The sequence below is a fragment of the Larimichthys crocea genome, chromosome X (genome assembly GCF_000972845.2).
Source record: "Larimichthys crocea isolate SSNF chromosome X, L_crocea_2.0, whole genome shotgun sequence".
Lineage (NCBI taxonomy): Eukaryota > Metazoa > Chordata > Actinopteri > Sciaenidae > Larimichthys > Larimichthys crocea.
In genome coordinates, this window is record NC_040020.1 from 8,151,000 (window position 1) to 8,167,596 (window position 16,597).

The 16,597-nt window shown below is 44.7% G+C and overlaps 1 protein-coding gene across 6 annotated transcripts in view; it reads right to left on the reverse strand.

The window, feature by feature from the left end:
* Positions 1-16,597, reverse strand: part of rhbdl3 (rhomboid, veinlet-like 3 (Drosophila)) — a 54,584-nt gene that overhangs the window by 9,158 nt on the left and 28,829 nt on the right. For 4 of the 6 annotated variants that reach the window (XM_027283584.1, XM_027283582.1, XM_027283585.1 and 1 more), the window contains 4 exons: positions 12,357-12,515; positions 5,701-5,925; positions 5,460-5,608; positions 628-740 (listed from right to left, as the gene is read on the reverse strand). In XM_027283584.1, coding sequence (XP_027139385.1) covers positions 628-740; positions 5,460-5,608; positions 5,701-5,925; positions 12,357-12,515 — 646 coding nt within the window. Of the gene's footprint in view, positions 1-627; positions 741-5,459; positions 5,609-5,700; positions 5,926-6,119; positions 6,165-12,356; positions 12,516-12,727; positions 12,818-16,597 lie in introns of those variants that run through there. The other 2 variants (XM_027283586.1, XM_027283587.1) reach the window with 2 other exon arrangements.

Sequence of the window (16,597 nt, forward strand, 5' to 3'; positions counted from 1 at the left end):
CACACACACACACACACACACACACACTCTTAGTGTTTCAGCTGAACACTGAGTGCACCAGCGCTGATAGTGAAGTAGGAAGGGAGCGGTGACATTTTGTTCAAAGCTGCTTGCTCGGTTTCTCCTAAACCTCACCCTCCTCGTCTCCTCGTCTCCTCCACATCTCCAAACTCTCTCAGCCTTATTAACACGTATGAATTCATCTCCCCTCCTCCATCTCTCCCTGTGTGTGTGTGTGTGATTGAGCTCCATCTGAGATGACTTCGCTCTGCCCCATTGTACGTGACCGTCAGGGGGGGGGATGCTCGGGGCCTTTGATGGGGCACTGACAGCCCCCGACATCCCACCACGTCTGGTGGGAAGACAGAAACACAAGGCCATCTGTCCCCAACACACACACACATATGCTAAATTTTCTCAATGACCAGTATCCACCAACACGCTGGCTGTAACCTGATACACTGCTGAACGCACCAAAAACACACAACAAGCAGATGGAACAACGGTGGGTTTGAAAGTGTGTGTGTGGGAGGGAGGGAGATGTATGCAGGACTCAGACTGTAATTGTTGCATGTGTGTGTGTGTGTGTGTGTGTGTGTGTGTGTGTGTGTGCGACCACACGCCCACCTGCCAGCACACCGCACACGTAGACCAGTCCGATCCGCAGGGCTCCGTGGACCATTTCTAGAGGGACTCCAACCAGCAGCTGCATGGCCATGTTCAAGCTCAGGTGTTCAATCCTGTGAAACACACACACACACACACACACACACACAGAGAGAGTAGAAATAATTACATTTTTGATCACATGACTCCATGAAATGTGGACTCTCTGTGTAGAGACCAGCACTGATGATTAAATGTTGTAAATGAAAAAACATTTTGTATTCTTAGAAACTTTAAACGAGACAGAGAAAGACGAGAGCGAGCGAGTGAGCAGGCTTCTCCCCTGAGCCAGTATTCACACTTTTGTTTTGGTTTGGAGGTTTGAGGAAGGATCAGCACTGCTGAGCTGCTGGCAGGATTACAACGTGGTGTGTGGTGTGTGTGTGTGTGTGTGTGTGTGTGTGTGTGTGTGTGTGTGTGCAGGTCATGGTAATGATGACTGAAACAGTTTAATACAATTTTTAACTTTGACTCAACTGCAAAACAAACTGAACACAGCAACGTTCACCTCGTGACTTCTAAAATCCACGATGAACTTATTCAGATATTTTTTACACAAACTTGAAATCAAAAGCAGCTTATAAATAATAATAATAATAATAATAATAAAATGCTACAGATGTGAAGACATGTGATGCGGTGATAAACTCTGCTCGGGCGACATGCTTCCTTTTCCTCCTGAGGCTGAGGTGTCAGATGATTGACGGGAAACACACTCAGCTGTGGCACCGCACAGTGATGAAACAGAACGTGTGGTTTATGGAAGTTGTTTTTGCCAGAGTGCGCGAGAGGGGATGAAAACAAGATCTCTCAAACTGTACCGACACGTCAGAGCGGGAAGTGGGCAGCAGCAGCAGTTTTTCATGCAGCGATCTTGTGTTTCTTTCTTAGTTTCAGATACGTGACATGACTGACCTCAGAAGCAGAGACGCTTTAAGAGTCAGTGTCGAAGCCTGTCACACAGGCCAGAGCTTCAAATGTCCGATCATGCAGTGAGTGCAGTTCTGTATAAAGCACGGTGATAACGTTTGCAAAGTCTGTGTGTGTGTCACTACTTCACGAGTTCCTTTGAGCTACGATGCCACAGTGCTGAGTTTAATATTTAACTATAGAACATTCATTACATAACATATGTCAGTTGTTTATAATGTGTACAAGTGTGTGGGCAGCTGAAATCATCGCAGTGCACAGACGAGCAGGAATAAAGAAAAAGAACCAAGATGAAAGCAGGGCGGCACGGTGGAGCAGTGTAAGCACTGTCGCCTCACAGCAGCAATGTTCCTGATTCAAACCCGGTCCAAACACATGGAGGTTCATGGGTGATGGCTGCCTGTAGGTGTGAACGTGAGTGTGAATGGATGTTTGTCTCTATGCCGGCTGTGATTGGCTCCAGCTGATGAACAACGCATGAAAAAAGGTGACAACACTCAGATCAGTGTGTGTGTTTTTATTTTAACACATTATCACCTCCAAGATCACACACACACACACACACACACACACACACACACACACACACACTCAGAGAACATCTGCTCCTTCATCAAACCACACCGTCGTGGCCATCAGCAGAAAATCATCAACACACTCCAGTGCACTCAAACATTACATGAACACACACACACACACAGTGCACAATAAAAGAATAAAAGAGGTGCTGCAAATGTGTCCAAATCTGCACACAGCGTGTGTTTCAGTGTGATGACTATGAGCAAGGGAAAGCTTAGTCACGCACACACACACACACACACACACTCTTTGTGCCCTTCACGGCTGGAGAGTCCTTCTGGCCAAACCTCCGTCAGCAGCACGGACACATTCAGATGTCACAGCAGAATCCGAAAGGACGGCGAGGTAGCATAATCTGCCCTCTCTCTCTCTCTCTCTCTCTCTCTCTCTCTCATAATCTTCATCATTGTCTCTCTCTCGCTTCGATCACTCCCCTCGTCTGTTTTCTGTCTCCGTCTGAATTATTCTGTCATCTCCGTTTCACGTTCGCTGAAGGAGAGGCGACAGGACGAAAGCGAGGAGCCATCAGACGCTGCATCCTGACAGAAAGAAAACTTCTTCATCCACAAAATGAATGCAAACACACACACACACACACACACACACACAAACAAGACAAGGCCAATAATCTATTTGGTTTGAAACAACCTCAGCCACAATGCCGACAGAGAGGATCGTTCCAGTGATCAGAGAGACAATGGGGTGTATTGATTGGCTGAGAGAGGCCTGTCCAAACGCAGAAGGACAACTCCACTCCAGATAACAGCGCAGATCTATTTCTACACTGCTAAAGAGGCTGTGAGGGACGGGCTGCACTGTCAGGCAGATCTGTGGATACCCGTGAGAGCTCCTATTGTGTCCGGATGACCGCGGTCTTTCAGGGCCGCTCCACAAAAGCTCGGTTTAATGTTCCCGCCTCGCCGAACTTCGGCTGAGCTTCACAATTACTTCATTTTTCTGCACGATTCAAACTTTCAGCTGCATCAAACTGTCGCACGTCATCAGCACAGACTGACAGACTGTAACTGCAGAGACTGAGAGGTTTAGTTGGGTTGTTTAATTCATGTTTCTCTTATAAAATACAATATTTGAGTTCATAAGGTCGTTTAAAATCATTTAAAATGTCTTAAATAAGTTGTTAAAATGTTGCATCAAAATGTGCCTCTTTAAAAAATGATGTTGTTAGAAATGTAGTGCTTTTATTTGCTTTAATGCAGAGAGTAAGCAGTCACATGACCAGAGTTTGGTTAGGGCCTACCCAGAACTCTGCATGTGGTCCGAGAGGCGCACGCGGTAAGAGTCTTTAAGATCTTTCACATTTTGTTTAATGTCTGCTGATTCAGGGATTTTATTAGACGTCATGACTTCATGTTGAGTCTGTACTGACTTTAAAATGACAGAGACACATCTGAAACGGTTTCCATCCTTTATTCTCTCCTCGGAGTTTTCACGGCGTCGGACGATCTGATGACGAGCGGCCTTCATTTCATCGGAACATTTGTTACTGCAGGACAGAGCTGGAAAGAAATCTTTTCTTTTCAGAGTTCTGCTTTAATCTCGTACGAAGCTAATCTACCTGAAATTTCCACAGCTGCTGCAGACGCACAGAGAGAGAGAGAGTCTGCATTTAACGCTTTAACGCCAGTGTGTGTGTGTGTGTGTGTGTGTGTGTGTGTGTGTGTGTGAGAGAGAGTTTAAGATACTTTGGGTAAAGAATCTGTAACATCAGTATTATACTGTTCTCACATCTCCCGCGTCTGTGTCTTCAGTGGCCTGCAGTGTAATCCTTCCATCCACCGTATAGACGTCCACTAAAAGTCTTTGTTTCTGCCCCTGACAGACTCTGGTTTTATCCAGAGTCTGACAACATTATGAAGATGATCTTTATACGACAGAGTAAAATCCTGTAATATCGTTATTATATCACTCTGTTCAGAGACTCGTTGGGTTAGTTAGTCTGTGTTATTGTGACGTTGAGTTCAAACCCTGAAGTGAAAAAGATCCTGAAGGTTTTCAGAGGACCCACATGCAGGGATTTATGACGTGAACTTCACGTCCTTAAAGTGCAGAGACACTGAATAAACAATCAATAAAATAAAGACAGATTTGTAGAGTGAACATTTCTCTGTCAGACTGGATTCACTCAAATCATCTCAACATGTTCCAGTGTAACCAGTGCATGTTAAACATCCACCTCCCTCCTTTCATCCTCCCATCCGACCCTTCCAGTTCATCTTTTAACCACACTGTCATCCCCACCAGCACCGCCAGGCCCTCCCAATTAAATTATCATTTTATTAGTTCTCAGTATTGCCTGAGACTACATTTACCCAGAAGGGTAATTAAACATGGATGACCTGGACTCCGCTGATAATAAAACGAGGACAGAGGAGGAGAGATGAGGAGGAGAGGAGAGGAGAGAGGACAGAGGAGGAGAGAGGAGGAGAGCAGAGGAGAGAGGAGGAGAGGAGAGGAGAGAGGACAGAGGAGGAGAGAGGAGGAGGAGAGAGGAGAGGAGAGGAGAGGAGAGGAGAGGAGAGAGAGGAGAGGAGAGGAGAGGAGGAGGAAGTTGCAGTATTTTTCCTCGTTAGAGTTTTAGTCTAAGGTTCTCGCAGAGGAAACAACGCTGTCACTCTCAGGATTATTTCTCCCCATATTCAGGTCATATTCATTCATATTCATGTTGTGCTGAAGTTGGACATTTAAACATGGGGACTTATGGAGACTGACTCACTTCTGGAGCCAGCCTCAAGTGGACGTTAGAGGAACTGCAGCTTTTGACACTTCCTGCCATGGGAAAACATTTTTGTGAATTTGCTCGTGCAAATCTGACGATATATTTAGTTATCTGTATGTTTCATGCACTTTTTAAACTGATTTTATGTTACGACAATAAAAAAAACAAAACGGGTTATCTACATATATATAGACATACAATATTAATTAACACAATTAATTAAAGTTCTCGCTGCGGAAACACTGTATCACTAGTTTACACCAATAATCTAATAATAGCAGCTTGTTTCAGATCTTGTTTTGTAACTGCATCCTCATTAGCACCTCGTTCCTCAGCTCCTCTTGCCTATCTGCATTTTTCAGTTGGTGTGTTTCAGTGAAAATTAATTGCACAGTGTATCCTTGTTAATGAAATCGTTATGTAACGAGCGGAGACTTTTTCAAATACCATGAACTGAAAAACGACGTAGTCACAGAGGACGAGTTCAGGACATGCCAAACGTGTCAGCATCCAAAATGTGGATTTATAGAAACAGACGTGAACTCACCCAGTGTGCATGAAAATGTAGCTGAGGTACCTCCAGGCCTGGGCCCGGAGCTGGGGGTGGTAAGGGAGTGGGCTCTTCAGGAAGGACGGGCTGGACACTTGCAGGACCAGGCGGTCCAGCTGGAAGCCGTAGTACATGAAGACGGCTACCTGAGAGAGTGCAGACAGACAAATAGAGAAAGATGTCGCACTACAGGAGGTCATGAACTTCACAGAACACGTTCTGCTCCCGAATCATTTACCTCTGCGATGGTGATAGCCAGGATGAGCCATGGTGGGGGACAGTAGGTGTAGCTGTCAAAGTACCACTTGCGGTCAACCTCGCGGGGCAGCGTCTCGTAGGCGACGTGCCGGACCAGCCGCTGGGACAGTCCCAAGCCCACCTCGTCTCTGAGACTGCAGCCTTTGAGCTGCCTGCTCCCCTGAAGAATCGCCCTCCGGAAACTGTTGGAGCGCTTGTTACTCATCTGCAGAGAGAGAGAGAGAGGGAGAACAGAGGGATGAAGGGAGGCAGTGCTTAGTGCTTCGTTCATGAGTGAATACTGCAAACACACTTTAAGACACATGATTTTCTAAACTATCTTCACAGCTGGAGCCTCAGCACACAGGTTGATTTTCTAAACTATCTTCACAGCTGGAGCCTCAGCACACAGGTACTCACAGACTCCAGTCCTCCTCAGTCCGGTCCCCCCCTCCCTCCCTCCCACCTCGTCATGGCAACAGAATGCCTGCATCGTCACCTAGCAACCAGCAAACCCCTCTACAAACTTTCCAGTCTTTGAACAGTTCATTATATAAACATATATATACATATATCATATATATATAATACAGCACGTATATCACTCTGGAACGGATGTTTCTTAAAGGGACAGCGCAGAGTTAGTTCACTTCAAACTGATGATATGTTTGTTTTGGAACGTTCTGTCAACGCTACAGGAACACTAGGTCACTGTTAGGCATCATAAGGTTGTCTGAGTGTTAGTAATTGGTTTGCTTAATGGTTGTGTATTGATTACTGTGGCTGATCAGGTTTGTTATCAGCTGATCGTGTACAGCAGGAAATGTTTTTTTAAACTACTCGTAGAAATATATATTTATATTTGACACAAACATTAATGTAACGTTAATATTACAGATACATGTGATTTAAAGTCTCAGTGCTGTTCTCTGTCATCATTAACATTGTTTTTATTTAATATATCACACATCATATTCTATATTTATATTACATCTCTGTAATAATACAAGTAGTCAGCTCACTATTTTTATTCTATATGTTTCATATACTTATTATTATTATTTGTTGTTTACGTTCTGTTTTTATCTGTCCTTCCTCTCTGGATATCAATAAACGTTCATCTTATCTTATACACTGTGTATTCAGTTCATCACTCAGAACCTTGGATGGACGATCCCGTCAGTCGGTTTCATTTTTCTCTGGACCTGACAAAACGACTTTTCTGCTCATTTCTAAAGTACTGTCAACTTTTTTATTTTATTTTTTATTTAGTGGGATCGTTTTTATAGCACAGGTGTCACATTTTTCAAACGGTGGCTTCTCACCTCGAAACACACACACACACACACACACACACACACACACACACACACACACACACACACACACACACACACACACACACACACACACACACACACACACAAACACACACACACACACACATGTGTTTGTTTCTCAGCTCTGATTTGAAACAGATTCTGGTTTATGTGGCGGCCTAAATCACTGCTGTCTCTTTTATTACATCCCTGTGTGTTCTTTAAGAATCACCATGACGATGCTGTCTGTCTGTCTGTCTGTCTGTCTGTCTGTCTGTCTGTCTCTGCTCTGTTTATGTCAGTCTTCATAACTCTACTCTTCTGTTCTGAAGCCCAGATGTGTCATTTACCGGATGTTATTTTCGGGGTAACAGGAGTGAGCAATGTTTCCAGCAAAGGGCAAACCAGGTAAATGTAACGTCTCCGATACAAGTATGAGGAAAGGTGGATGCTCATAACTCCTGCCACTTCAAAAGCTGCAGCTTTAAAGCGCTGGCTCAGCTTTGAAGCTGTGACTGATGTTTATTCATGCACAAGAACAGACTTATCAGAGAAAACGGGGAACGCTCTCGTCTGAAGACGTGCACATACTTATCTGTGCAACAACTCGCAAACAAAGGCACGCATCACGATCCATTTCAAACACAGGAGGGAGAAAACACTGATAAAAAAACAGATTTCAAATCAGAATATCAATAATATCTGCGTCTGCTGCATCATGAGACTTTTAGCGTCTCTGCATGTATCTCTGTTTGCAGATAAACTTCAGAAAAAGCCAATTATTTCAGCCTTGATGTTCGGCACAGAGAGAGAGCTGTGGGAAAATGATTACGGGTTACCATGGCCACTTCCAGACCGCACACACACACACACACACACACACACACACACACACACACACACACACACACACACACACACACACACACACATAAACATGGACCTCCCTCCGGCAGCCATGCTCCATAAAGACAGTCGATTCTTCGTGTGAAGTGACTGCAATTCCTTGTCTCTTTGTGCGGCACAAAAGAACGAATGACGTCCTGTCTGTTTACCCACTGGCAGGAGAGCAGGAGAGAGGAGAGAGGAGGTGAATGGGACAAATGGGTGTTTCGGCCAGCGAGGGACAATTTCACAGTTTGATCAATGGAGAACACAGTCAGGGGAGAGGAGACATAAGTGAGAGGGAGAAACAGATGGAAAGAGAAGGAGACAGAGGAGGACAGATGGAGGAAGGAGGTCAGGGAAGATGAAGGAGGCTGGAAGAGATTGAATAAAAGCAAGAGTGGCTTTATTACAGAAATATACTACACAGTGAAGCGTATGTGGACACCACAGCGTTACACATTACTCGTCTGAGAAGCTTTCCACGAGCATTTGGGCTGCAGGGATTTGATCTGTGCTGTTCAGATGCTGGTAAGACGGTGAAATATGATGCAGGAAGTCCAGGTTTAGTAATAGATCTATAAGTCACAATCCACTGGCCTTCACCTGACAAAGTAATCCAACAGAAGCGTAGCTACTTTGATTAACTGACGGATGATGCTGGATTAAAGCCGAGCCAGGTTCAATCTCAACATCTCCACACAAGAAAAACACGACATGAAACGAAGGAGAGAGACTGTCTCACTCACTGTTGGCCTTTTTGTAGTGCTGTGATGTGTGATCACCAAGCACCCTGATTGGTCCCAGGTGAGGACTCAACGTTTCCTGGAAGGATGCAGGACCCTGATTGGAGCAACACCTCCCCGACGCACCAATCGGAGGGAGCCAATCACGTGAAGCAACCTTATTTAAACTTGAACCGCTGAACTGAGACGGCGGCTTGTGATTATCATGTCAAGCTCGCTTCGTTAATATCGGAAACTAGATTGTATACGTTAACGGTTTTTAACTTCACCTCGCCACCTTTGGTCAATTCACGATGAATTTCATTAAATAAAAACCTTTGTTTGTAACAGGTTTTATGTTACTTCCTCTTACTCCTTGAGCTGGGATGTAGCAGAGATGTTGAACGTGCAAAATAAAAGTCCTCGCCTAGACTCGAACCAGGGACATAGTGGTTTGTGGTGGGCACCTCAGTCCCTACACCATTTTATAGAAAGACCTCAGTGTCGGCTGCATCCACAGAGCGGTCACATTCAAATAAAGGTTTTTTCACGCAGTGCTTTTGTCCGTTTAAGGCCGTATTCACAGCAAATCAGGCGTAGTGGAGATTAGCACAGGGCTGTGCAGCGTTTCATTTCTCTGTGCCATCACTCCATCTCCTCATTCACTCTCTAGCTCGCTCGACCACTGCGGGTAGTTTTGTATTTTGCTGTGCGGTGCCCACATTCAGACACTTTGCTGATGGTTTCCTGGCCTTCATAAATTCTCTGTGCAGGCCTGTCAGGGTCCTCCACCCCAAACTCAGAAAACTATTATTTTATTTTATCTCTTCGGGTCTTCCTCAAAGTGAAAATATCATTGTATGTTGTAGTATGAAGGTTTCTCATGCTACAAACTTTTGACAATGTATCTCGAGCAAAAACAAAAAACAGGACATATATGAGGACATCTGTAAGCACCGGCACAAATCCATCATGATCATTTCCACAATTTCATCCCACTGGGGGGAAAATCTGAGCGGTTCAACCTTTTTCTGCAGATATTTTGGGAAGTATAAACTTATTACTGATCCAGTTTCTACCCTGGACACTCGCAGTGTGATGTATGAGAGAGAGAGAGCGAGGAGATGGATGGACAGAAAGACGGAGGAGAAAGGCAGCGATAAGGGAGAACAAGCTGGGAGCTTATGCAAAATGAGAGAGAGAGAGAGAGGCTGAGGGAGGATGGAAGGATGGAGGAAGAGGTTAAGAGAGGCAGTGAGCGGTGATTTGGACGCTGACTGTGACGGAGCTGCGAGCAGGCAATTACTGACAATCAGGTTGATGGAAGAGCTGTGGTGCAAAGGAGAGATGGCGTGACAAATAAACCCCTCGCAGTTTGTCTCTGTCTGTGCTGGCTTCTTCCTCTAATTCTATTTTTCTCTCGTTCTTCCCTCCCGTGAAGGCAGAAGATACAAATGTGCCAACAGAAAGCAGCCAATTAACTTGTTGGAAGAATTATAGCTCTCTCCCACGTCGTTCCCATGTTGGCTTTGACCCTTTGAATTTTATCTTAGAGACATTAATGTCCATCATGTTGCGTTTACATACCTCACATTCCTTTAGATATCACATGAACACAGAATGAAACACTGAACATTTACAGGTTTAGGTTCAGTGAACTTTAACCAAAGCAGGACAAACTGTGGGGTTCTTTTCTTTTCATTGAATCTATTGCTGGTTAATAATAGAAGAGTGACGTCCCCACATGTTTCTGAAGAGACGTTTTGAAGCTCTGGTTGCCTCCTGGCTAATCATGGATCATCGGTGGAGCTGAATGAAGCCTGGTCGCTCAAACAAGCCATCTGTGACCACACCCACCTGTCAATCAAAGCGTCCACGCTCTTAATCCTGCATAACTTTAAGCCTTAATATAATGTGAACAGGTGAGTTGTATATAAATTCACCCTCAGTACAGCTATTGACTGAACACCTCTGCAACCATTTGGAGCTTTCTTCTTTATAGGACAGTGAAATATATTTATAAAGCTTCACATTCTTCACTGTAACTTCAACAAAAAATACAAGTAAAATAGAAAATCTGAGAGTCACATGTCACAAAATGGTCCAGACACAAGACAACCCATAACATGACTCAGGTTTCTTTATACGTGTTATAGACCTGCGTTGGCTTCACTTCACAGACACGGTGGTTGCACACATACATACATGCATTAATGTATTACTAGTTAAAAATGAACATTGCACTTCTTTCCATTTGAAGTTTAAAAAAAATAAAAATTCTCAATCCAAAATATTTCATTTCTACGTATAGAAAAGCAGCAAAAACGTCACGTTTGAGTGGAACAAGCCGAACGTTTGATAAATGATTAACTAATTGATTCATCTAAACTCATTGTTTTAGCACTTATTATTCATTGCACAGCACATTAGCATAATCATGAATGCATGGCCGTTCTTTCTTCTCTGTGTTTAGCTTCTGTCGCTGCCTCTATGAATGTATAAACCACTGAGGGGGTGAACACAAAAGAAGCCACTAAGAAGAAAAAACACACACCCCATTCCTCTGTGTCCTACTTCCAGTTGTACACCACGACCCCGCCGTCTGTCACATGACATGAATGCACCAATTGGAACCGGAGACAAACAGCAAAAAGCCCTTTTGACATTTTTCCAAGCTTCCTACAGGCCTCATTCCTCACCCACTGTATCAGACAATAAACTGCTCTGAAGAACACCAAAGAAAGGGGGAGACGGACACGCTCACACTCTCAGACGACAATGAGTTCCCTACAGTCTCTACAACATCCTCCTCTCCACCCTCCAACTCCATCCCGCAGCCACCCAGTAGTCATTGTGTACCACACAACTGCTCCCACTCCAAGACCTCTCCACGCCGTCCCGGGTCAGCGGTTCAGCCTCCCATGAGGAAACAGCAGCAAGCGAGACGGTGGAAAACAGAAAATGAGAAGGTTATGAGGCAGCGAGCACAGCTGGAGATGCTTGAGTGAGACCTTGGACAATCATCAGCCGGCTGCGGTTTGAAGGTGAAAGTGAAAAGTGGGACAAGGTGAGAGTTAAGAGGCGAATTTATCACCAGGCCGAGAGTCGTTTCCTGTTAGGAAGACTCTGCACCTTGTAGCTGAGGTGATCTTGGGGTATGGATTTTTGGAGCTGGATGTAAAAATGGCGAAAAAGTTTGAGTTTTTTCCAGTGAGTGAAGAAACTGATTTTGTGATGTGTAATTCGTCATTTCTAACCTGAATGTTTCACATGTTTGAGTCTAAGTCACATGAAAACCTGCACATCATAAAGAACATGATGATAGAACGTACCAGCGTTATCAAACCTGAGGTCATTCAAATGTTCAGACATGTTTAAGTCCCTTTAAATACCAAACTGTGCTTAGAAGGATTTTATAACGAAACAGACAAACCGACTGTGCTCGACGAGTCTGGATGCACCATCACTGAGGATGTGGACAAGAAGAGAGCTTGAAAAGGGCGAGATGTTTCTACCTCTACTGTATCTTCAATCTGGACTACTAATCAAACCGGTTTACCACAAAGACTCTGTCCAGGTCTGGGAACCAAAGGTCAAAACCTAAAGTCCAGATCAAGACGTGAGTCCTTGCTGTCAAAGTCATCAGATTCATGACTTGGATCTGACTCACTCGACTCACATCACTGATTTCTGCGTCAGCAAACCTATAAATAGTTAGAAAATCTCACCAGGTTGACAAAGTCTTGGTAACAGATCTTCCCATCGGCGTTGCCATCGGCGAGGGCCAATAGGACTTCCAGTTTGTGGGGGTCAAGCTCAGAGCCGTGTGTCGCCAGAAGGTCCCTGAAGCGCTCCGTGCTGATGAAGCCCGAATTCTCCGGGTCATACTGCGAATGAAAGCACACACAGACAGGATCAGAACTTTATGTTCTGTATGTGATCCGTGTGACTGCAAACTAAACATGACAGGAGATTAAAAGGCACAACACACACACACATGCAGGGTATTAAATCAGCAGCAGATACAAACATGTTAGACGTTAGACGAACGTCAATACCCCCCTAATCTTCTGCCGAACATCAAAAGTTGAAAAACTACCAGATATTCTGATGGAGCCAAAGATGTTTGAAACTTTGTCCAACACAAAGAAGCCATAAGTCAGCTGAGACGTGTGTTACAGTTGTCTGGATTTCCTAAAAAATCGAGCTGCTCTTGATCCTCCAACAAAAGGATAAAACAGTAAACGTCGTCGCACCGCGTGACAGAATTTGTTGAACTGAGGACGAACCGCCCAGAATGTTTGATCTGAACGTCAGGCTGTTTGTGGATGCAGGCAGCAGAAGACAGTTGCTTACCTCTCTGTCTCTACGAGTGGGAGGTGTGTGTGTGTGTGTGTGTGTATGCATATGAAATTTGCAAATGCGCGCATGTGAGTGTAACCGTGACTGTGTGTAAATACAGAGCATTCATGCATAAAGATGTGACATTCAGACATTATGAGCCACCTGCCAGATTCCAACACCCCCCACCACCCTGAACCAGAAATAGTGACTGTGTGTACATGCGTGTGTGTGTGTGAGTGTGTGTTTGCCATATGCCGGTGCTGGCAGACGCTGAGTAAAGCCGGGCTGGCAGCAGGTGCTCCGTGCTTGACAAAATGACAACGGGAAGGAGAGGTTCTGGCTCGGGCTCGCGTTGTTGTTCTCCACGTTACCTAACAGTGATACGGCTTTCCACTTAATGCCATCTTTGATATCTGCCTGTAATAATCATGTACAGTCACAACATCTTCACCCAAAATGTGATGAGAGGATTATCTCTGCAATCATCCATATAACTCTGGCTGTTTAGAAGAGATACGGCACATGATAACTTTCAAAAAGGTGGAAAATTGGATGATTACACACTTCACTCAGAAGAGGTGAACGTGTCCCCATCAACACCTCCATCACTCCTGTTACCGGAGCAGAGTGTAAGAGGAAAGAGTGCAAGAAGGTGTGATGGGAAGAAGAATAGAGGGAATATTCGGTGACTGGTTGGTGCAGCGAAGCACCTGACACCATCACACCTCTTCCTTTATGCTTCACGGTGGGAACCACACATGCAGATAGCATGCGTTCACCTCACACAGACACTGAGGTTGGAACTGAAAATCACAAATTTGGACTCATCAGATCAGATTTACCCAAACAATTCTCTTCCTGCTTGTCCCTCACCGCCGTGGTTTCTTTGCAGCGTACAAGAAGGCTCGATGAGAAGAGAGACAGAGGGAATATTTGGTGGCTGGTCGCCGCTGTGCTTTACAGTGATGACATCTGTGAGTGTTTAATGGAGGGGAAGTGTTCTCAGAAACCTGCTGCTGACTGACAGTAAAAGCAATAATTGCTAGAAGAGAACTACATGAGAAAAAAGGACCACTCGTCCCTCTGAGCGTTTATATGACCGGCAGCTTATATATTCACTGGGTGTCTAAGATGGAGGTAAGAATTCTGACTTATTACATCTACTACATACAGTATGAGCCTGTGTGACATATCTGGTGTGGGAGGTGTGACAGCGAGGTGAGTAACATCTTCTCTCGGTGCCACCTGATGCAGACATTTCATACGTCTCAGTGTGTTTGGATCAGAAAAGAGATCACGAGTGGAACCTCACCAGAAATGAGCTTATGACAACCTTAATGTGTGTCATCTGTCACACGGCATCTGACAGAAGAAGATGTAATCTGTATATTCACATTAAATTAGAGAATATTCTACAATAATGGATCAACACAGAGTCACAGTCTTATATATTAGATTCTTCAAAGTAGCTCCCTTAGCCATGCTTCAGGGAGGGAACCACACATGTAGACACCATCCGTTCACCTTCTCCGAGTCTCACAAAGACATACAGCAGAGGTTGGAATTTCAAAATTTGGACGGTTACAGGGAGAAGAGATAAAGAAGGTGGAGGATTTCAAGTATTTAGGCTCAACAGTCCAGAGCAATGGAGAGGGTGGAAAAGAGGTGAAGAAGCGTGCGCAGGCAGAAAAGTGTCAGGTGTGATGTGTGATAGAAGAGTTTCAGCTAAAATGAAAGGAAAGGTGAGAGCAGCGATGCTGTTTGGTCTAAAGACAGTGAGGAAAAGACAGGAGGCAGAGCTGGAGGTAGCAGAGATGAAGATGCTGAGGTTCTCTTTGGGAGGGACCAAGATGGAAAGGATCAGGAATGAGTCCATCAGAGGGACAGCACATGTTAGAGGTTTTGGAGATAAAGTCAGAGAGGCCAGACTGAGATGGTTCAGACATGTCCAGAGGAGAGATAGAGAATATATTGGTAGAAGGATGCTGAGATTTGAACTGCCAGACAGGAGGAAGACCAAAGAGGAGGTTTATGGATGCAGTGAAAGAGGACATGAAGGTAGCTGGTGTGAGAGAAGAGGATGCAGAAGACAGGGTTAGATGGAGGCAACTGATTCACTGTGGCAACCCCTGATTGGAAAAGCCGAAAGGAGAAGAAGAAGAAGAAGAAGAAGAAGAAGAAGAAGAAGAAGAAGTCTCCTCTGAACACTTGATGTTGACACGTGTCTGCAGCTTGGACTCTGTGAAGCGTTTCTGTGGAGCTCTAATCTGATTTAAGAATGAGGATGCCAAACGTGATGAACTTCTCCTCTGCAGCAGAGCAGAGAGTGTTTGATGGTTCCTGTGGCTGACCTTGAAGACACATTGAAAGTTCTTGAAATTTATGGACTGACTGACCTTCATGTCTTAAAGTAACGATGGACTGTTTGATTCTTGGGATAATCTGGACTCAAATGCTTAAAGAAGGCAAGAAATTCCACTAATTAAAAAGCATTCAGGCGACCTCATGAAGCTGACTGAGAGAACAAAGAGTGTCTGAGTCTGGCATAATTCCCCTAAATGTAGAAAATAATCAGAGTACACAACACTTCCATCACACGCCACCAAAACCAAACTCTCCCTCACACAAACACACTCGATGCATGAAACGTCTCAGAAAGCACCGACCTTCTCCTGCAGTAAATCAGCCAGTTTCTGCCGAGGACATTTTGTCATGATGGAGGAACGTCAGCCAAATCTCAGCGCTCAGTGTGTGAGAAGCAAACAATATGTGTCGTGTGTGAAAGTGTGTGTGTGTCACATTGTTTGTCCCAGACTGTGCGGGGTTATTTCTAACCAGGACTAAAGGATTACAGTCCAATCCAAGACCCTCGATACACACCTCCCCCTCTTTCACACACAAACACCCCTAAAACCTCCGAGCAGCCTCCACCCTCGCCCCGCCTCCGCACAGATCACCCCCCTCCTCACTTCCTCTCTCTCTAAAGTTAACATCCCTCAGAAGAAAGTTCAATAAATCTGCCCGTTATCTCTTTCACTGTCACTCCCAGACGCAAGCAGCCATGCATTTTCCTTTCACACACACACACACACACACACACACACACACACACACACACACACACACACACACACACACACACACACTGACACCACAGGCTTCATAGTGGAGCGAGCGCTGCATGAAGTCAATGGGCCGGCTGCTGGGGGTGGAGCAGCACAGGGACACGAATGCTCAACAATGGGGTCGTCCGACGGTAATTTCATGCAACGTTTAGCCCGATCGCTTCACTCCAATTAGTGATGATTTCCTTCTGATGCACCCAGACAAGAATAACTCCACGACAAACTAAAAACTGCCACATGTTCAGGGATTCAGTCAAGATCTCAGCTGTAGGGCTCCAACTAATGGTTATTTTTATTAACTGTAACTACACTGCTCCAATGAAATAATGGCCATGAATCGTACAGATGTCTTTTTATATTTCACTCTGTGGAAACTATGAAGAAATAAAGGATATAAACAATTTAAATACATACAGCTCGAAACATGTTAGCATCATATTAAAACATTTACATCTAACACAACATAAACAACAGAAGTATAACTTCTGTGTGCACGTCCT